At 46.5% G+C, this 22842-nt stretch overlaps 1 protein-coding gene across 6 annotated transcripts in view; it reads right to left on the reverse strand.

Annotated features, from left to right (window-relative positions):
• Positions 1–18372, reverse strand: part of LOC140119327 (myeloperoxidase-like) — a 31807-nt gene extending 13435 nt beyond the window's left edge. For 2 of the 6 annotated variants that reach the window (XM_072138227.1, XM_072138226.1), the window contains exons 1-2: positions 18275–18372; positions 11001–11086 (exon numbers count right to left, since the gene is read on the reverse strand). In XM_072138227.1, coding sequence (XP_071994328.1) covers positions 11001–11086; positions 18275–18357 — 169 coding nt within the window. In that variant the 5' untranslated portion in view covers positions 18358–18372. Of the gene's footprint in view, positions 1–11000; positions 11087–17502; positions 17638–18274 lie in introns of those variants that run through there. The other 4 variants (XM_072138228.1, XM_072138230.1, XM_072138229.1 and 1 more) reach the window with 4 other exon arrangements.
• Positions 18373–22842: the final 4470 nt, after the last annotated feature.

Below are 22842 nucleotides of genomic sequence, written 5' to 3' on the forward strand. Positions count from 1 at the left end.
CCCGTGGCAAGGGCTCCTGCGGCGAGGGCTAGATTTTCAGAAGTCTGGAGGTTCTTTAAGGAAACACCGGATGACCGACGGACTGTGGTGTGCCACATTTGCCAAACCAGGATCAGCAGGGGTTCCACCACTACTAGCTTAACTACCACCAGTATGCGCAGGCATATGAATGCTAAACACCCCACTCAGTGGCAACAAGCGCGTTCACCTCCGGCCGTGCACACCACTGCTCCTTCCCCTGTGTCAGCTGATAGTCAGCCCCCTGCCCAGGACCCTGCCACAAAAACCCCATCGTCGCCTCCACGATCCTCCACAGCATCCACCAGCGTTCAGCTCTCCATACCCCAGACGCTGGAGCGGAAACGCAAATATAGTGCAACCCACCCGCACGCCCAAGCCCTTAATGTGCACATCTCCAGATTGCTAAGCCTGGAGATGCTGCCCTATAGGCTAGTAGAGACCGAGGCCTTTCGCAGCCTCATGGCGGCGGCCGCCCCTCGGTATTCGGTCCCCAGCCGCCACTACTTTTCCCGATGTGCCGTCCCAGCCCTGCACCAGCACGTGTCAGACAACATAATCCGTGCCCTGACCAACGCCGTTTCTGACAAGGTCCACCTGACCACGGACGCGTGGACGAGTGCTGCCGGGCAGGGCCACTATATATCTCTGACGGCACATTGGGTTAACTTGGTGGAGGCTGGGACCGAGTGTGACCCTGCGGCTGGTCATATACTGCCGACGCCGAGGATTGCGGGGCCTACCTCGGTCCAGGTGTTTGAGGCCTACTATGCCTCCTCCTCCTCCCACCCCTCCTCCACCTCCTCCTCCGAACGACCATCCGTGGGCATGGCGCCATCAGTCGGTAGCTCTAGGCACAGCAGCAGTGCCGTCGCTAAGCGACAGCAGGCGGTGCTCAAACTGCTGAGCCTAGGCGATAAAAGGCACACCGCCCAAGAACTATTACAGGGCATCACGGCGCAGACTGATCTGTGGCTGGCACCGCTGAACCTGAAGCCAGGCATGGTTGTGTGTGACAACGGCCGTAACCTGGTGGCGGCTCTGCAACTCGGCAGACTGACACATGTGCCATGCCTGGCCCATGTGTTAAATCTGATAGTTCAGCGTTTCCTCAAGACATACCCCAATCTGTCTGATTTGCTCACGAAGGTGCGCCGCATCTGTGCGCATTTCAGGAAGTCCAGCACAGATGCTGCCACTCTCAGGGCAGCGCAGCGCCGCCTCCAACTGCCCGCTCACCGACTGTTGTGCGACGTGCCCACGAGGTGGAATTCAACACTGACCATGTTATCCAGAGTTTACCAGCAGCGCCGAGCGATTGTAGACTGCCAGATGTCAACTTCCACCAGAACTGGTAGTCAGGTCAGTCAGCTTCCTCAAGTCTACAATGAGGAGTGGACGTGGATGTCTGATATCTGTCAGGTGCTGAGTAACTTTGAGGAGTCAACACAGATGGTCAGTGGCGATGCCGCCATCATCAGCCTCACCATCCCGCTGCTTGGCCTGTTGAAAAACTCTCTGGTCAGCATGAAGTCGGAAGCTTTGCGCTCCTCACAAGAGACGGGGGAAGAAGATTCCCTTGTTGATAGCCAAAGCACCCTTAGGTCTGTTTCTCAGCGCATATCGGAGGAGGTGGAGGTGGAGGAGGAAGAGGAGGAGAATGTTGGCGAGACACAAGAGGGGACCATTGTTGAGTCCTTCATTGTTGAGCGTGTATGGGCAGAAGAAGAGGAATTGGAGGAGTTGGAGGAGGAGGAAATGGACAGTCAGGCCAGTGAGGGGAGCGAATTCTTACGCGTTGGTACTCTGGCGCATATGGCAGATTTCATGCTAGGCTGCCTATCCCGTGACCCTCGCGTTCAAAGAATTTATTCCAGCACCGATTACTGGGTGTTCACTCTCCTGGACCCACGGTACAAGCAAAATCTTTCCACTCTCATCCCTGGAGAGGAAAGGAGTGTGAGAATGCATGAATACCAGCAGGCCCTGGTGCACAAGCTGAAACAGTATTTCCCTTCTGACAGCGCTAGCGGCAGAGTGCGTAGTGCTGCGGGACAAGTAGCGAGGGAGAGTAGGCGAGCAGGCAGCTTGTCCAGCACTGGCAAGGGTACGCTTTACAAGGCTTTTGCCAGCTTTATGTCACCCCAGCAAGACACTGTCACCTGTCCCCAGTCTCGGCAGAGTAGGGCTGATCTTTACAGAAAGATGGTGAGGGAGTACGTAGCTGACCATACCATCGTCCTAAATGATCACACAGCTCCCTACAACTACTGGGTTTCAAAGCTGGACATGTGGCACAAACTGGCGCTGTACGCCTTGGAGGTTCTTGCCTGCCCTGCCGCTAGCATCTTGTCCGAGCGGGTTTTCAGTGCAGCTGGTGGCATCATCACCGATAAGCGTACACGCCTGTCGACTGACAGCGCTGACAGGCTGACGCTTATCAAGATGAATAAAGCATGGATTTCTCCTAATTTCCAATCTCCAGCAGGTGAAGGAAGCTCAACCTGAATAATTTATCCACTCCTCCTCCTCCTCCTCATTTTCCTCCTTCTCCTGCTCTTTGTACAGTAAAGCAGAGGAAACTGGCTATTTTTTGACAGGGCCCACTGGCTCTACCTATAGTACTTTATGCATTTAATTTTTCTGGAGGGCCACCGACCCGGTCCTCTGTTTTAAACAATTTTTTGGACTGCCACATACAGGCACTCAATCTATTCCATTTTTCTGGAGGGCCACCTACCTGCTCCTCTGGTTTGAAAACTTTTTTGGACTGCCACATACAGGCACTATCCAAATTGAATTGTCTCCATAGCAGCCTCCACACGTTGTCTCCATTGCTACCTCCAAAAGTCGTTTATATAGCTGCCTCCATACATCGTCCCTTTATCAAACGAGGTGTGTCAGGCCGAAATTTGGGTTGTTTTCATGGATTCCACATCAAAGTTGTTATGTTAGGATTGGTACACAAAAGACAGGGGATAGTGTGCCCTGAGCTTGCCCCAACCTCTGTCCCTTCCTATAGCCCCCCCACGCTAAACCGTGGGGCGACTACTTGAAGACTCGAAATATTCTGGGTAAGTGTGGGAAGGGGAACACAAACAGACTGACAAACATAAAACATAAAAGAATCGTAAACAAGCCGGAGTCACAACTAGAGGGTACGTCAAAAGCAGAATCAGTAAGCAAGAGTCAAAGTCCAAAACTAGCCGAGTTAGCAACAATATAGATACAGATACAGAGCAATACAAACTAGCAGCAACCAGGTGGAGAAAGGGATTTTCAAACACTGGCACTGGTGACTAGTGAAGCTGCAATTTATGCAGCCAGAACTCCACCTCCAGAACCTGATAGGTGCTGGACAGCATCTGGGAATTAACCCCTCATGGTGCAGAAACAACCAAGCACCAAGCAGAGGTTCAAAGTCCCAGCCACTCCTAGACAGCGCGAGATCTTAGCAGCCGCTGCCCAGGACGAGAGGTGGAGTTTGCGCGGATACGCGCCGGGGTTCGGAGAACGCTGCTGGTACCACCAGAAGAACCAGAAGTTCCAGCAATCTCCCTAGCGAACCTGACAGTACCCCCCCCCTGACGGGGGGCCTTCGGACCCCTAGATCTTAAAGATGGCTTCTGAGGGTAGGTCTGATGAAATAACCTGAGTAACCGTGGAGCATGAACATCTCTAGCCGGAACCCAAGACCTATCCTCAGGACCAAAACCTTTCCAATGGACCAGGTACTGCAGGGAGTTACCTACCCATCTGGAATTCACCACCTTTTCCACCTCAAATTCCAGATTCCCCTCCACAATAGATGGAGAAGGAGGGTCAGAAAGAGGCAAAACAGGCTCAACATAGCGCTTCAGAAGACTCTTATGGAAGGTGTTATGGACCCGCCACCCTGCTGGAAGTGTAATCTTGAAGGAAACCGGGTTAACAATATGAGTAACAACAAACGGACCCACAAACCTGGGCGCAAACTTCAAAGAGGGGACCTTCAATTTAAGGTTTTTTGTTGATAACCACACTTTATCCCCCACCACAAACGTATCAGATTTAGTGCGCCTTCTTTCAGTTTGTTGGACCATAGAATTTTGTGCCCTCTGAATATTCTCCCGAACTTGTGACCAGAGCGAGCGCAACTTGGATGTAATGGCTTCCGCTCGAGGAATATTAGAGACAGGCACAGATGAAAAAGAGAAACGTGGATGAAAACCATAATTACAGAAAAACGGAGATACCTGTGTGGACGAACTACAGTGGTTATTAATAGCAAATTCTGCCAACGGAAGGAATTTCACCCACTGGTCCTGACTGTCCGAGACAAAGAGTCGCAGATATTGAATCATCTCCTGATTCATTCTCTCGGACTGACCATTAGACTCAGGATGAAACGCTGAGGAGAACGACAGATTAACTTCCAGTCTAGAACAAAATGCTCGCCAAAATTTGGAAACAAATTGTACGCCCCTATCAGACACAATATCATCTGGTATACCATGGAGGCGTACAATGTTCTGTATAAACAAATCAGCCAATTCTTCAGCTGAAGGTAACTTTTTTAATGGAACAAAGTGTCCCATCTTGGAGAAACGGTCCACTACCACCCAAATCACTGTATAGCCTTGAGATGCTGGCAGATCAGTGACAAAATCCATTGACACTTTAGACCATGGCCTGGTGGGAACTGGAAGCGGAAGAAGAGGCCCCTCAGGACGTCTCCTGGGAGTCTTTCCTCGCGCACAGACCTGACAGGCTTGGACAAATGCGTGCACATCATTAGTCATGTGAGGCCACCAGTAACTTCTCTTTAAGAGATCCAAGGTACTCCGCATTCCCGGATGACCTGCCAATACTGAGCAATGCGTCTCCTCCAACACTCTCAAACGACAAGAAAGAGGAACAAATAATTTGCCTTCCGGAAGGTCTTTGGGTGCAGATTTTTGTCCTGCTAAAATTTGAGAGGAGAGGTGGGAGGAGACAGCTGCCAACACAACACCTGGAGACAAAATATTACTGTCCGTAGTCGCTGGAAGCTCAGGAGTCCCGAAGCTACGGGACAAGGCATCAGCCTTCACATTTTTTGACCCAGGTCGGTAGGTGACCACAAAATTAAAGCGAGAGAAAAACAAGGCCCACCTAGCCTGACGTGAGTTCAAACGCTTAGCAGTATCCAAATATACTAAGTTCTTATGATCTGTGAGCACAGTTATCGGATGAAGAGCTCCTTCCAAAAAGTGTCGCCAGACTTCAAATGCCCACTTAATGGCAAGGAGCTCTCGATTACCAATATCATAATTCCTCTCACAAGAGGAAAACTTTCTAGAGAAATATGCACAGGGCCTAAGTCTGGTGAGAGTGGAGGACCCCTGAGACAACACTGCACCTACTCCTACCTCGGAGGCATCAACCTCCACAACAAACGGTAGAGAGAGGTCAGGTTGAACCAAAACTGGGGCTGACGAGAATGCCGCTTTTAAAGTTTCAAACGCTGAGCAAGCGGCAGGGGACCAGTTGTTTGGATCAGCACCCTTACGGGTTAGATCCGTGAGGGGTTTGGCGATCACAGAAAAGTTCTTTATAAAGTTCCGATAATAGTTAGCGAAACCTAAAAATCGTTGTAGGGCCTTAAGATTGGTAGGCCGAACCCAGTCCGTGAGCGCCTGAACCTTACTCGGATCCATCTGTACATCAGAGGGAGTCACAACATAACCTAAGAAGGAAACCTTCTGGACGCAAAAAACACACTTTTCCAGCTTCGCGAAGAGGTGGTTTTTGCGCAACCTGGTAAGTACTTGGCGGAGATGTTGCTGGTGAGAAACCATATCAGGAGAAAAAATCAAAATATCGTCTAGATACACCACCATAAACACACCGATGTAATCATGAAAAATGGAGTTCATAAAGCCTTGAAAAACCGCTGGGGCATTACTCAAACCAAAGGGCATAACCAGGTATTCAAAGTGCCCCAAAGGTGTATTAAATGCGGTTTTCCACTCATCCCCTTCTCGGACCCGAATCAGGTTATAAGCCCCTCTGAGATCTAATTTAGAGAAAACTTGGGCCCCAGAAACCTGATTTAAGAGATCCGGGATCAAGGGGAGGGGACCTGAGTTTTTTACCGTTATCTTATTTAATTCTCGATAGTCAATACACGGCCGTAAACCACCATCTTTTTTCTCAACAAAAAAGAACCCGGCCCCAGTGGGCGACTCAGAGGGACGAATATGTCCGATTGCCAAACTCTCATCAATATAACTCTTCAGTGCCTCCCGTTCTGGTACCGACAAGTTATATATACGACCCTTTGGCAATCTAGCATCAGGAAGAAGGTCAATTTTACAATCAAACTCCCTGTGAGGAGGAAGGACTTGGGACAAGGGTTTTGAAAACACATCTGAGTAGTCCGAGAGAAAACCTGGAAGACCCTGATCTTCCGTCACTACTGTACATAGTGAAACTCTGGTCAGGTGCTCCTTACAGAGAGGACCCCAATGAACCAGCTCCAGAGTTTCCCAATTAATTACCGGATTATGGATCCGGAGCCAGGGTAGACCAAGAATGACATTTTCAGACAGGTTTTCCATAACTAGAAAAGAACACCATTCTTCATGCATAGCTCCCACCATAAGCTTTATCTGCGGGGTTCGGAATTTGATCAACCCTGCCTGTAGGGGGGTCAAATCCGCACCCGACATCTGGATAGGAGTGGACAATGGAATCAATGACATGCAAAACTGAGAGACAAAATTATAATCGATTAAATTAGTCGCAGCACCTGAATCCAAAAAGGCGCGACCAGTGCAGGAAACAGACTGAAACTTAACCGTACAAGGTAAATACATTCTAGACACAATAGGGAGTACCTGAGCTCCTAAGCAGTCCCCCCGACTACTGCTTAGGAGCGGAAGTTTTCCTGCTGCTGCCTCTTGGAACAGGTGTTGATCTGATGATCAGGACTTCCACAGTAGAAACAAAGATGGCGTCTTATTCGATGTTGCTTCCGCTGTGCAGGAGAGATGCTATCCAGCTCCATGGATTCCAATTCTGGACTACCTGGAGACGGACTGGCCGCTGGCTGACAGTCCGAGGACACCCGAGGTGATCGCCTGGATCTTAGGCGACGATCAACTCGGATGACCAGAGTCATAGCATCATCTAATGTCTGAGGCTCGGCATAAGCTAAGACTAAGTCCTGTACTCTGTCTGACAGTCCGGACATAAATTGGTCTTTTAGGGCGCAGTCATTCCATTGAGAGTCAGTCACATACTGTCTGAACTGGGCACAATAATCTTCTGCTGTCCGTTTTCCCTGACACAGAGATCTAAGGTGGGAAACTGCAAGTGCTCGCCGGTCAGGTTCGTCATAAATCTGGCCTAAAGCAGAAAAAAAAGCGTCAAGAGAAGAACGGGATGGAGAGTCAGGTGGGAGAGAAAAAGCCCAATTTTGCGGATCCCCACGCAACAGGGAAATTACCACGCCCACCCTTTGAATCTCTGTGCCCGATGAACGAGGGCGTAAAGAAAAGTAAAGTTTACAACCCTCCCGAAATGAAAAAAATTTCTTACGGTCACCAAAAAACACGTCAGGGAGAGGAACCTTAGGTTCAGGCGTGGGTGGCAGTGGATCCTGCGGTGATGTCTGCCGTGGAACCTGCATAGATTCCTGAATTTGGAGACGGGAAGCTAGATCCTGAACAAGCTGAGTTAGGGTCTGGACCTGAGCGACCACAGCTGACAAAGGCTCCATGGAAGGAGAGAATGTAGCAGGTCGGATACAGGATGCAGACCTATGTGTGGCCAGTGTTTCTGTTAGGATTGGTACACAAAAGACAGGGGATAGTGTGCCCTGAGCTTGCCCCAACCTCTGTCCCTTCCTATAGCCCCCCCACGCTAAACCGTGGGGCGACTACTTGAAGACTCGAAATATTCTGGGTAAGTGTGGGAAGGGGAACACAAACAGACTGACAAACATAAAACATAAAAGAATCGTAAACAAGCCGGAGTCACAACTAGAGGGTACGTCAAAAGCAGAATCAGTAAGCAAGAGTCAAAGTCCAAAACTAGCCGAGTTAGCAACAATATAGATACAGATACAGAGCAATACAAACTAGCAGCAACCAGGTGGAGAAAGGGATTTTCAAACACTGGCACTGGTGACTAGTGAAGCTGCAATTTATGCAGCCAGAACTCCACCTCCAGAACCTGATAGGTGCTGGACAGCATCTGGGAATTAACCCCTCATGGTGCAGAAACAACCAAGCACCAAGCAGAGGTTCAAAGTCCCAGCCACTCCTAGACAGCGCGAGATCTTAGCAGCCGCTGCCCAGGACGAGAGGTGGAGTTTGCGCGGATACGCGCCGGGGTTCGGAGAACGCTGCTGGTACCACCAGAAGAACCAGAAGTTCCAGCAATCTCCCTAGCGAACCTGACAGTTAACCTTGTCGCCACCCTGCTGTGTTATCCACAAAATACACTGGCAAACTTTTACCATTTACGGATATTATTTCAGCGCTTCTTGCGCATCTGTTTACATTCCCCTCACCCGCCATATCCTAAACTTATAAGAACGCTACTACACTTGATCTTATACAAAAGGTTCTTAGAAGTGCTGTTTGGGGAGTAGCCTAGAGACAGGGGCTTGGATTGGCGAAAGCTCGCCTGGCAGCGGAGCGCCAGCTCCATGCGCATCATGCGCTTCTTGCGCATCTGTTTACATTCCCCTCACCCGCCATATCCTAAACTTATAAGAACGCTACTACACTTGATCTTATACAAAAGGTTCTTAGAAGTGCTGTTTGGGGAGTAGCCTAGAGACAGGGGCTTGGATTGGCGAAAGCTCGCCTGGCAGCGGAGCGCCAGCTCCATGCGCATCATGCGCTTCTTGCGCATCTGTTTACATTCCCCTCACCCGCCATATCCCAAACTTATAAGAACGCTACTACACTTGATCTTATACAAAAGGTTCTTAGAAGTGCTGTTTGGGGAGTGGCCTAGAGACAGGGGCTTGGATTGGCGAAAGCTCGCCTGGCAGCGGAGCGCCAGCTCCATGCGCATCATGCGCTTCTTGCGCATCTGTTTACATTCCCCTCACCCGCCATATCCCAAACTTATAAGAACGCTACTACACTTGATCTTATACAAAAGGTTCTTAGGAGTGCTGTTTGGGGAGTAGCCTAGAGACAGGGGCTTGGATTGGCGAAAGCTCGCCTGGCAGCGGAGCGCCAGCTCCATGCGCATCATGCGCATCTGTTTACATTCCCCTCACCGCCATATCCCAAACTTATAAGAACGCTACTACACTTGATCTTATACAAAAGGTTTTTAGAAGTGCTGTTTGGGGAGTAGCCTAGAGACAGGGGCTTGGATTGGCGAAAGCTCGCCTGGCAGCGGAGCGCCAGCTCCATGCGCATCATGCGCTTCTTGCGCATCTGTTTACATTCCCCTCACCGCCATATCCCAAACTTATAAGAACGCTACTACACTTGATCTTATACAAAAGGTTCTTAGAAGTGCTGTTTGGGGAGTAGCCTAGAGACAGGGGCTTGGATTGGCGAAAGCTCGCCTGGCAGCGGAGCGCCAGCTCCATGCGCATCATGCGCTTCTTGCGCATCTGTTTACATTCCCTTCACCCGCCATATCCCAAACTTATAAGAACGCTACTACACTTAACTTGGTGCAGGCTGGGACCGAGTCTGACCCTGGGGCTGGTCATATACTGCCGACGCAGAGGATTGCGGGGCCTTTCTCGGTCCAGGTCTAAAAAAGGCCTACTATACCTCTTCCTCCTCCCACCCCTCCTCCACCTCCTCCTCCTCCTCCGAATTACCATCCGTGGGCATGGCGCCATCAGTCGGTAGCTCTAGGCACAGCAGCAGTGCCGTCGCTAAGCGACAGCAGGCGGTGCTCAAACTGCTGAGCCTAGGCGATAAAAGGCACACCGCCCAAGAGCTATTACAGGGCATTCCACATCAAACTTGTTAACTTTGTCGCCACCCTGCTGTGTAATCCACAAAATATACTGGCAAACTTTTATCATTTACCGATATTATTTCAGCGCTTCTTGCGCATCTGTTTACATTCCCCTCACCCGCCATATCCCAAACTTATAAGAACGCTACTACACTTGATCTTATACAAAAGGTTCTTAGAAGTGCTGTTTGGGGAGTAGCCTAGAGACAGGGGCTTGGATTGGCGAAAGCTTGCCTGGCAGCGGAGCGCCAGCTCCATGCCAAGGTCCAACTAACATAGTTTTAACTGCAGCACCTTTAATCTACTACTAGTTCACTGCCTCCATACATGGTCCCCTTATCAAACGAGCTGTGTCAGGCAGAATTTTGGGTTGTTTTCATGGCTTCCATGTTAACTTTGTCGCCACCCTGCTGTGTAATCCACAAAATATACTGGCAAACTTTTATCATGTACCGATATTATTTGAGCGCTTCTTGCTCACCTCCTTTGGTTCCTCTCTGCCACCCATTGGTTTGAAGCCTGAGTCCATTTAGGGTATGTTGCCATGACACTCTCTAGCCTGCCGCTGCTGCCGCTGCCGCTGCCGCTGCATGCCATCCCCTATAGTGTCAGGGTCAATTATTGGATGTTTTAGATGCTATCTAGCCTCATTCGGTCACTCTGTCATGGCCATGCTGTTGCCCATAATTTTGGCATAATGGTGCGATTAAGCAGCCTCAGAGGCATCCATGCATGCTGCCCCTGCTGTTTCCTGTCCATTTCCGTGGTGTTTCCATCCTTTTCTGAGGTTCCCAGGTGTTTGGCCAAGCTTCCCTGTGCAGAGCCTTGGTCCCCTTGAAAAATGCTCGAGTCTCCCATTGACTTCAATGGGGCTCGTTACTCGAAACGAGCACTCGAGCATCGGGAAAAGTTCGTCTCGAATAACGAGTACCCGAGCATTTTAGTGCTCGCTCATCTCTACTGAACAGATATTACGTTACATTGTGACACCATGGCACACATGTAAACAAATTTACCTGGACTGGAATCCGAATTTGCCTGGATCAGTAAACTTGCTAGTAGAAATACAGCAGAAATGTATCGGCAATGCATTCTGTGACACCTGAAAGAAAATTCAATAGAAGAGTCTCTGAATACGACATTGAGAATCTCTTCCTACTCCGGATGATTCAAGGGTTACCACATTGATATAACTAATAGCAAAATGCTGACTAAGCACAGAGACAGAAATTAGATGCCACACAGTACAGAGGATGACTGTCAATCGGAAATTGCCTATAGTTCTATCCTCCTCATCCAGCAGGACCTTAGTTACCCCATGAACATAATTCCCTTTATTTATGCCTATAGATCATGAAGGAGAAGACCTGCTCCAGTGTTAGGAGCATTTACCCTCTGCCAGATTATACAAGACTGACCAAAAACATTTAAAACACTCTTTTATTTTTAGTTGGTCACATGAACAGCCAAAAGGTAATTTGTGAAGTTCCTGTGAGGACCTATGTCCTGTGGGTACTTCCATTAATTCTGACATTCAGGTAGGTGTGAGGGGCCCCTAAAAACAGATGGGGTCGTTGAGGAATTTAGAGGACTTCATTCGAGTTTGAGGCAACCTGGGAGGGAGCAAGTATGAGGGGAGTAGGATTTTCAGCAGTGCACTATGGAAAGATATTGAAAACTCATACTAGTTACTGGCACCAAAAGATAAAAAAGGAAAGTGTTGTTAAACTAGATGGTCCTAAAAACTCAAGGATATTTTTTACAAAAATATTTTAAAAAACGGAAATCTTTTACATTTTAAAAATATTAATGGTTGAAGGCTTTTGGGCACACGAAGATTCAGAATCTTTATTTATATAGCGCCAAATTCCATAGTATAAAACATGCATACATGTAAAGTAAAAGTACGGAAGTACCTTTTTTATTAATGGATACCTTTAACGGATCAGATTAAAAAAGGGAAAACTTTGCTTTCCTATAATGTAAGTTAGTTTTTTTATTATTTTATATCGATCCATTTTTGTTCCAACTAACTCAAATAAACTAAGGTCTAACAGAAGATTAAAAATGGAAACTAATGGACTAATGCAAGTCTATTGAAATCAATGGTATAAAACGTATCCGTTATTCATCGGTTTTCAAACAGAGACTGCTAAACGGAAACCTGTATTCAGATGGGAACTGGCTCTTAGGCCCCTTCCACACTTGCGTTGCAGATCAGGTCAGAGTTTGATCAGGGTGCGATCAGGGTTTGGTCAGTGAAAAACTGACATTTTGCATCACAGTTCAATCAGTTTTCAGTCAGAGTTTGTTCAGTGTCTCAGTTTTTCACGCACATTTTCAATAGGACTGAGCTCTATTTTTTCTATGGCAATTGATGCGTGAAAAATGCATTGCACTTACATTGCACTTGCAAGTGTCTCTGAGTGCAATGCGTTTTTGATGCGTCTCCATAGACTTGTATGGTGCATTTTTCACACGAGTGACTTGCAAAAGTAGAGCATGTCGAGATTTAAATGTGCGTGAAAAAAAAAATACAAGTGTGAAAAAGCCCATTGATTACAATGGGTCAGAGTGCAATGCAAGTTCTGCGCGTCAAAAGCACGCGCGTGAAAAACGCAAGTGTGGAAAGGGCCTTAATCTGATACCTGACAAATGCTAAACATGTTCAGTGCGTTACAAAGGTCAGGCTACACCTTTGTACATGGAATTAGCTGTATTTTGGAGGTCCCTTGTGTTGGGTGTATGGATAAGTCATCAAGTTGGAAAATTCCTTGAGGTCACTTTCATACGGTGCTTTTTGAGATGCAATCCAAAGGCTTTCCCTGTAAACACATTCTGAAGTAAAATTCCATTTCCATCAACTAAACTCTCTCCTCTACAATCCATTCTCAATGCAGCAGCCAGGCTTGTCTTTCAGACCAACTTCTACACGGATTCCTTCAGTCTGTGCCAGTCACTGCATCGGTGGCTTGTCGCCTTCCAAATGCAGTTTAAATTAATAACCCTCATCCATAAAGACCTGCATAATGGTGCACCTCTCTACTTCTCTTCTCTGATCTCAGTCTATCGTCAAACCCGTGTTCTTTGATCTGTCTGTGATCTTAGATTATTCTCTTCCTTAATTCGAACTTCCCACTTACGTCTACAGGACTTCTCCAGAGCTGCACCAATTCTCTGGAATGCCCTACCCCAGTCTATTAGACTAATACCCAACCCCAAAGGCTTCTAACTTGCTCTCGCAATGTTACCTCAGCATGTGATCACGATTGGAGCCTTTGGATTGTATTTAACCCCTTCCCGATGTGCGCCGAAATAGTACGGCCCGTTGCAAGGAGAGGGCTCTCTATAGCCGGTAAGTCTTTGCTGAATATTGCAGCAAAGACTTACCAGTAGCACCTGCGGTTCCTACCAATCGCCGCTGGCAAAGCTTGGGCATCTTGCCGAAGATTGTCCTACCGAATGATAGCAGTGAAATCTAAATCAAAAGTCGCAAAAAAATTACTCCATCCACAGCTCCGTACAATGAAGTATGAAAAAGTTATTAGCGCCAGAAAATGGCAAAATAAAAAAAAAATAAAAAATTTGTACAGGAGGTTTTCATTTGTGTAAAAATGTATGAAAACATAAAATCTATACAAATTTGGTATCCCCGTAATCGTACCGACCCAAATAATAAAGAAAACCTGTCATTTGGGCCGCACAGTGAAATCCGTAAAATCCAAGCCCACAAGAAAACGGCACAAATGCGTTATTTCCCCATTTTCACTGCATTTAGAATTTTTTCCCGCTTCCCAGTACACAGCAGGGAATATTAAATACTATCACTATGAAGCTACAAAGAAAACAAGCCATCACAGAGATCTTTACATGTAAAAATAAAAAAGTTATTGATTTTTGATGGTGGGGATTGAAAAATGGAAATGAAAAAACAAAAAAGGGCCCGGTCGTTAAGGGGTAAAAATAAAGGGGCGTTTGTTCGCCATGGCACAAACACATATGAGATGTGGTCAAGCCCCTTCCCATTGCATTCAACTTGAAGTCGGCTTCAGTGTTACATACAGTATACTCTTACTGGAATCAATAAGTGTTCTTATAGTACCTGGCTCATTACGCTATAACACCACATGAACTCCTGATGAAAGTTTTTATTGATTATAGTACATACCTGAATTAATATATGAGTGAACACAAATTCAGATGACAGTATTGTGATGAGTATTTTTCTTCAGTATTTGTAAGGAAAAAAACAGGGGGGAAATTTAAGGGAAAGATTGGAATCTCTTCAGTATTCCGTTCTTTGACTTGGCTTGCAAATACTGATAGAAAATACTGAACAAAATACTGCTGTGTGAATAGGGCCTGAAGATAGCTGAACAAGGACTTTCCACAGTCAATGTGTGAGTTATACAGAACTACACATGAAAATCCACTGCATTTACACTACATGTACATGGCCCTTTAAATGTGTAACTTCTTAGTATGATAATATCTATAGTGGGGATCTATAGAACAGGTGAATCCAACACTCGGAATCTTGGAACGTTAAAACTTCAGTCTTTATTAACCCCCTTAAGGACGCAGCCATTTAAAGGAAACCTACCACAGACCACCCGGTAGGCTACTTAATGCTGATGCCGGCACATAGTTTTGTTAGGCACGGCAATCGTTAGTTTAGCTAAAAAAACCATTTTCTTACATAGTTACATTTTACATATTTAGCATCAAAACCCCCCTATATAACCCACTCATTTTCAAATCTGCACCCCTCAAACTATCAGAAACAGCTTTTAGGAAGATTGTTAACCCCTTGAGATCTTCATAGTAATCAAATAAAAATGGAGGTGAAAACCCACCATGCAATTTGTTCTGCAATTTCTCCTGAGTACAGAGACCCCCCACATGTGGCCGTTACTTGTTTTATGGGGGCACAGCGAGGCGCAGAAGGGAAGGAGCACCCTGGATTTTAGTTTCCTCATTGGCCCCTTTTGTAGGCTATAAAATTTTCGTTTTTTCGTTATTGGGGCCATGTGATGGCATTTTTTTTGCGGGATGAGATGCTTTTTCCAGTTTTACCATTTTGGGCTTGATATCCCCTATTGTTGAAAATTTAGGAACTTTTTTTTAGGGCAGGAGTAGAAAAGCATCAATTCTGTATTGGATATTTTACTTTTTATTTCCAGTGTTCCCTGTTTAGCCCAATAATCATGTTATCTTTATTCTATGGGTCGATGCGATTACGGGGATACCAGACATGAATATTTTTTCTTACGTTTTACTAAATTTGTCAAATAAAACCCTAATGTGGGGAAAAAAATCTATAATTTTGCATTGCCGTCTTCCAAGTGGCATAACATTTTTACTTCTTTGGCTACGGAGCTGATTTTTGCGGGAGATGTTGTACTTTGCACCAGTATCAATCCGGATTACATATGTTTTTTTGATCACTTTTTATTGCAATTTTTGTGGGATTGAATAGGTAAAAATCATAATTTTTGGAGGGTTTATAACAGTTTTTTTTAAACGTTTATTGTCAGGGACGCCATCTTACCGGCAGTTCTTGCAGGTAACTTTGGGGTCCAGATCGGCACCCGAAAATGGGCCGATCATGGGGGAAAGACCCCCAAAGCCAAGTTAAATGCCACTCCGACCGGGGGTGTTAAACTGGGGTGCTGGCTATCAGTCGCAGCTGGCACCCTGTGTTTCCAGATGCCGGTTCGGCTTAGATCTTGAGCTGAACCAGCATTGGCTCTGCGTCCGATATATCGGCCGCTGAGCGCTAAGTCAATGCGCTCAGCATCCGATATACGGACGCTGAGAGTTAAGGGGTTAATAACAGTTAAAAATAAATGCTGCTGTGCCTCCTATAAACGACAGGTTTTGGACAATACTTCTTATCCTGGCTCATGGGGGAGATTTATCATTAGGCAGGTTTTTGCGCAGATGTCTATGTGTTAGACTGGCAGGTTTGCACCAGTCTGATTTAGGGTGTTGGCACACATGCCGCTTTGGCTGCGTTTGCAAGCGCAAACATTACCGCACCTACGCAAAACACCGGTGGGTGCGGTTTGGTCTGCATTTATGCTTGCAAACGCAGCCAAAAACGGCACATGTGCCACCACCCTTATAGTCCGGTGTACGTGCAGTAATAAATGCCTTCTGATGTGACTATCAGGGCGCCTTCACACGTTGCGTTTTGACCTGCGTTTGAAACGCATATACAACAGCTGAGGAGGGGTGATTTGCCTAATTACATCACTATTAACATTTCTGTTTACAAAACGCATCGTAAACGCGATGTTAACTCATGCGTTAACAACGCGTTAACACATGCGTTAACATTGCGTTTACAAACGTAAACGGTAATGTAATTAGGCAAATCACCTCTCATCAGCTGTTGTATATGAGTTTCAAATGCAACAAAAAACGCGACCAAAAGGCAACATGTGAACACGCCCTCAGCTGTGAGTGCTCTATGCGAACTGCACCAGTCGCACGTATGTTTAAAATATGCACAATTTCTGCCTTTTTGCAATGTTTTTGCAGAGGAAATTCTCAAACTATACCTCCTATGTGGTGTAGTTTTCTTCTTTAGAAAACTCTCAGTTGATAAATGTTGTGTGGAACACTTTGTGGTGTATTTGTTCCGCCATTCCGTAACTTTAGAGTTGCGTTTTTTCCCTCACTAAAAAAAAACCCCACAAAAACGACGTTTACGCAAAAAATTGCGACAATTATACGCCAAGAAGCTGCATAGGACTAATGATAAATTCCCCCCCCCCCCCCTAGATTTATTAATCATCTCTACTGGATGGACACACACACAGTGTCAAGGGTTCAATAAGACTTGTTTGAAAACGATACAAAGTACTAAATCAAAGAGCTGGAGTCACAGCCTATTACTGACACCCAGTGTCGGCAAAGTATAAGGGTCCCTTTCCAGTTTAGAGTGAATTAGCAACTTTGTTTCTTTACTATCACCACTTTACTCTCATTGCCAACCTAGTGTATACAAATGACAAAATAATTAAGGACACACGATACACTTAAGCCACAAAGACTTGTTTTCATTAATACATTCTCATTCAGGGCTCTACTGACTGTAGATTTTTTACAATTTTTGATAGTGCTATTCATATTAATTTTTTCTTTTTAATGCATATCAATAAAATTATACTTTTAAAAAAATTACTTTCTCTTGACCAATGGGTTCTAGTGAGGCCGCCTAGGCCTTTTTCCCAATGTGTTTCAAAAACAATGTAAATGCGACAAAAACGCAGCAGTAATGTAACATCTAAACAGGGTCTGAGAGGAATACAAAGTGCTGGTGAGTTGACTCTTTTTCGTACTTTTTCTTTTCCCTGCTCCGGATATATTTTTTCACACTACTTAGCTATACTATTGCTTGACAAAAGCAGAGCACTGAAACTTCACAGCCGACGGTAAAATGATCATTATTCTGATTACTCTTCATATCTTTTGTTCATCATAACGACATTCATTTCTCCAACCACTTACCGTACTCCTTCTACTAGCAAAAGTCACCTGTTATTTCCCAAGATGAAGTAAATCACACCTCGGAGGATCTCAGCTGGTGCCTAATGAGACTCACAGTCCAAAACCTGGACTGTCCTAAAGGATGAACCTGATCCTTCTCTGCTTTTCCCAAAGGGCAGTTTCCCACGTGACGTTTTCATCCAAAACGCAAGTGGGAGGGTTTATGGCCAAAACGCATATGCGTTTCTTTGCACTTCATTGAAATCACATAAGAGTTTTGGCCAAAACTCCTCCCATTTGCGTTTTGGATGTGTTTAAAAACGAGACAAAAACGGCACGTGGGAAACTGCTGACACATGAAATCCTGCCATTAAAGGAAACCGTAGAGAGAACTTTGACCTGAGGCTGCGTTCATACATTGCATTTTGGTTGCGTTTTGAAAAGCATTACTACAGCTGAGGAGAGGTGATTTCCCTTATATTACTGTTAACATTTCCGTTCACAAAATGCATTGTAAACATGATGTTAATGCATGCGTTTTGTTAACGCATGTGTTAACTTTGCATTAACAAACGTAAACAAATGTAATTAGGCAACTCACCTCTCATCAGCTGCTGTAATGCGTTTCAAACACAATGAAAACGCAAGCCAAAATGCAACGTGTAAACGCGCCCTAAGTGTTACCCAAAAGATGAGATATAGATAACCCATGGAATACCTAGTCCCAGTCTGTGACCCAAACAACTTATAAATCATATTTCCCTGTTTCCCCTAGGAGTCCTCTTATCTTTACCCCTCCTCCATGACTGTGCACAGCTCTGAAGTGTTAAGGAGGTCGCACTGGTTTCGGACGCCATCTTGACTACTGTCCGCCATCTTAGATACAGCGGCCACCTTGGGGGGGGGGGTATGCTTCCCTCTTAGAAGCTATAGAGTTAAATGTTTTAATTCAGCTATTTTTCTCATTTAAACTGTTGTTTGCCTTTTCACAATATCCTTGGCATTTCTTACCGTCCTTCGGGCCTCTGTATTCTTGTTATTTATTTTGGTTATGAAGAAGCTTCTAGGAGCCATTGTGTAGATAAGCATGGCTGTAAACAAGGCCAAGTCATTTTTCCCAGAATGTGCTGGTACAAAAGCATAATGGCCAATAGAATCTAATTCCCTTATCTCCATTCATACAACACCCCAAATGCTGATCTCTATGTGTTAAAATATAGCTGTATCTGTTTGAAATAAACAGTGTGATTTGAGTGCATGGGAAGACCGACTGTGTCTTTCATTGACTCTGTCAGCTCGCTGCCGGCAGCTATCTCATCCTCCCTCAAAGGGTTAATTAGGACTCACCTTACAAAAGTCAAGAGGGCTGTTGGGGCCCTGCATAAAAATTCCTAACAATATTTGGCGTCCTTTCCTGGGTGGGCTTAGAAGTAAACAACAACAGCACCGAGACAGCCTCCGTGAAGGGTCCCCGCCGGCTTGGTGAACAGAACTGACAAGAGCGCTCTCAGGGTAAGATATTAATTTTTCTTGTCTACCTTGATTTGTCACTTCTGGTTCACTAGTTGGACGGACCGGGTAAGACTGTCTCTGTGTTATGTATTTGCCACTGTTGTTCACTGTAACCTAAGCTCAGAGTTTTTGGCAAAGAACCACTTTGTAAGGTGATGGACAGAGACTGGACAGAGACTGGACAGTGACGGATGGTCAGACAGTCTGTGATGTTAGCTGAAGCTGTGGGACGGGAGGGAGTAGTCCTTAGAGGTCCGCACTGCTAAAGTAGGAGATACTTTGTTGTGATTGTCAGATTATCATAGTGTCTATAGTACTGTTTGACTAGTGTCAATAGGGTTACCCATAGAGGTAGAGAGCTCAATTTGTGCACGTGCAGCGGAGACCCACTCTGATCAAGTGTGCGTTTAGCTTCATTTTGGAGTCTGAACGACTTTGTGGATGACTGTAAGAACTAGTAGTGACTTGGTAAAGAGTCAGTAAGAGAGTTGACTTGGTAAAGAGTCAAGGAGAGAGTAGTTCAGTAAAGAGAGTTGATTTGGTTAAGAGTCAATAAGGGAGACTTGGTAAAGAGTCCTCTGTGGAAGTCTGGTATCTAGGTTCTTTGGGGTCGGTCACACAAGGTGTCGGATTCCTTGTGTCTGTGGGGGACAGGTTTGGCAGTGTTGCGGTTGTAGACATTTGTGATGGGAAGTAAGCAAAGTAAAGTAAGCCAAGGGTGCGGACCTAGGAAGGCTACTCAGATTGTGTCCCACATGAAGGGAAAGAAATGGACAAAAGGTAGTAGTGAAATTTTAAAGGGTTTGGGTATGTCAGATGATCCCTTGAATGTACATAAGTGGGAAACAGCTTTAGAGGAGAAAAGCGGCTGGCTTAAGGACAGAAAGTGGTATGCACAGGCAGAAGGCTGGCTTGAAGTGAGTAGAGATCTGACATTAAAGGGTTGGACTACGGTTGAAGGAAAGAAGGGATGGTATCAGAAGTTCTCTGAGCAATCACCCCCCCTTAACTGCCTGACAGACAGATACTGTGACGGACAGACCACTCGCCCAACCCCAATCCGACCAGTGTATGCCAAGGGCAGTACTAATTCAAAAGGTCCGGACGGATGGACCTGTTGCAGATGTGGTCTGCAAAACCCGGACTGGACTGAGACTTGCAGGAACTGTGGAGCTCCTAGACCTCATCATTCCATAAGACCTGTCCGTACTGAAGTGAGATTAGAGAATGCTGCAGTAGCTCCGATAGTAGACGGACAAGGACACATACTGAGGGAAGGGGAGTTGGCACAATATGGTCGTGTGAATTTCTATAGACCCTGGTCTGCAACAGAGTTAGATGCCAAGCAAAGGCAAGCCCCCGACCCTATAGCAGAGCCTATGAATTTTGTTTCTTACTTGACTAACACCAATACTTCATTTAAGTGTACTTGGCAAGATTTGGAGACCTAATGTAGCATGTGTTTCCCCCGGGGAATGTGGGACCTAGTCAAAGAGAGCATGAGACCGCAATTAGAGTCATTCTTGCATAACTATCTCCCTGAGGACAGTGCACCTTTTGTTGAGACATTGGAGTCTGGCCAGCATTTTATAGAAAGCATGGAACGCTGGGCTAGAGAAAGGTTGCGAGAAAATCCTATATGTCTGGATGAGATAAGACAGAGACCCAGACAGCCAGTAGAAGAGTTCTACGGGGAACTGTATGCAGCTTTTGGACACATGGGATATGATTTGACCAATGACCAGCACATAGCGCACTTTGCCAACTGTTTTGTTAAGGGATTGTTACCAAAGGTGCGTAACGGACTGGAGACTTCTTTACCAGATTGGCGCACAGAGGGACCTACCAAACTCTTACAGAAAGCCAGAGGGACAGAAATCAGACTTAGTCATGACCAGTCCACTGCCAGAGTAAGACTCACAACAATCCCGGAAGTACCAGCCGCCAGACCCAAAAGGAGGGCGGGTTTCAACTGTGGGGAGGTGGGACATTACAAGATTGACTGCCCATACCCTAGGAAACAGAAAGAGACTCGATGGGGTGGAAATGAACCAGGATGTCAGCAGGCACTCCCCCTCCAAGACAGCCCACAGATTCCCCAAGACAGCCCCACTCAAGGTGGGGGCCCTGCTCCACGCTAGGAAGCAGGCAACCCCGTGTCCGCCGTGCAGGCTGTTGTCTCTACAACAGGCACAGCCACAGGTGATCAGGTGCTTGATATAAAACTGAACGGGGAGCTAGTTCCTTTTGTTGTAGACACGGGGGCAGCCATTACTGTTATCAACAAAAAACATCTGAAACCTGATCAGATTTCAAAACAGACACTCAGAGCTTCTGGGTTTGATGGACAGAAGGCATCATACCACACAACGGTGCCTCTCTCACTTGACTTTGGTAAGACCGTTGACCATACAGTAGTGACAAAGTGTTTGGTACTGGAAGGCAGAGGACAGAACCTTTTAGGGACGGACGTGTTGCAGGCACTGCAGGCCTGTATACAGTATCACCCTGATGGCACTATTACCCTGTCTTCAGGACTTCCTGAAAAGGTGGTGTGTAAAATCCTAGCACTTGCTGTTGACCCGGAAACCGTGGGTCAGATTTATGTGGACAACCGGATTGACACAGAGGTCCCCATAGCCTTTTGGGCCACCTCTAAAACTGATGTGGGGCTACTACCAGTCAGCCCGGTAATGGTAAACCTAATACCAGGAAGGGAGCCTCCTAGACTAAGGCAGTATCCTCTAACCCCCGCCCAACAAGATGCTGTCAATACCCAGGTACGAGACCTTTTGCAGGCAGGGGTGATAAAGCGCACTGAATCCCCAGCAAACACTCCTTTGTTTCCAGTAAAGAAGAAAACTCAAAAAGGGCAGCCAGACACCTACAGAATGGTCCATGACCTAAGGGCTGTCAATGAGTGTACTGAGGCGATCACTCCAGTGGTCCCTAACCCACATACCTTAGGCCGGCGCCACACGTGGCGCTTTTGTCTGCGTTTGCAAAAGCAGACAAAGTCGAGCCCACCGGGGCGGGCCTCGGCCCGATCGCATCGGCGTTTCTATGGAAACGCCTGCGATCGGGAACGAGATGCCGGTGTTTCGTGTTAAATTAACGCGAAACACCGGCGGCTCGTTCCCGATCGCAGGCGTTTCCATAGAAACGCCGATGCGATCGGGCCGAGGCCCGCCCCGGTGGGCTCGACTTTGTCTGCGTTTGCGTTTGCAAGCGCAGACAAAGCGCCCTGTGTGGCGCCGGCCTTACTGGCAGGAGTTCCCGAGAATGCCACATTCTTTACAGTGGTTGATCTGGCAAATGCATTCTTTTCAGTACCCCTCCACGAGGCTTGCCAGTTTTTGTTTGCTTTCACTAACCAATTTTTCCAGTACACATGGTGTAGGCTCCCTCAAGGGGGGCAAAACTCCCCCACCCAGTATTCCATGGCTCTACAGGAAGTACTGTCAGGCTGGTTTCCCCCCCCCCTGATGTTGTGCTTTTGCAGTATGTGGATGACTTACTGGTGTGTGCACCCACCCTGCAGGTTTGTCAAGATGCATCTATTGATCTTATGTGTTTTTTGTTCCAAAAGGGTTGCAAAGCATCCAGAGATAAGCTCCAGTACTGCCAGGAGAAGGTGGTCTTCCTAGGCCACTGCCTCTCAGCCGCAGGCAGACACCTGACAGAGGAAAGAAAGCTGGCAGTCCAGAACATGCCCCTCCCTAGAGGCCTTAAGTCCCTTCGCATGTTTTTGGGACTTGTAAGCTACTGCAGGCCTTGGATAAGGTCTGCTTCCAGCCTGATGCAACCTCTCTATGACTGCATTGCTTCTATCCCATTTGCCCTCACTCC

The sequence above is a fragment of the Engystomops pustulosus genome, chromosome 2 (genome assembly GCF_040894005.1).
Source record: "Engystomops pustulosus chromosome 2, aEngPut4.maternal, whole genome shotgun sequence".
NCBI classification, from domain to species: Eukaryota; Metazoa; Chordata; class Amphibia; order Anura; family Leptodactylidae; genus Engystomops; species Engystomops pustulosus.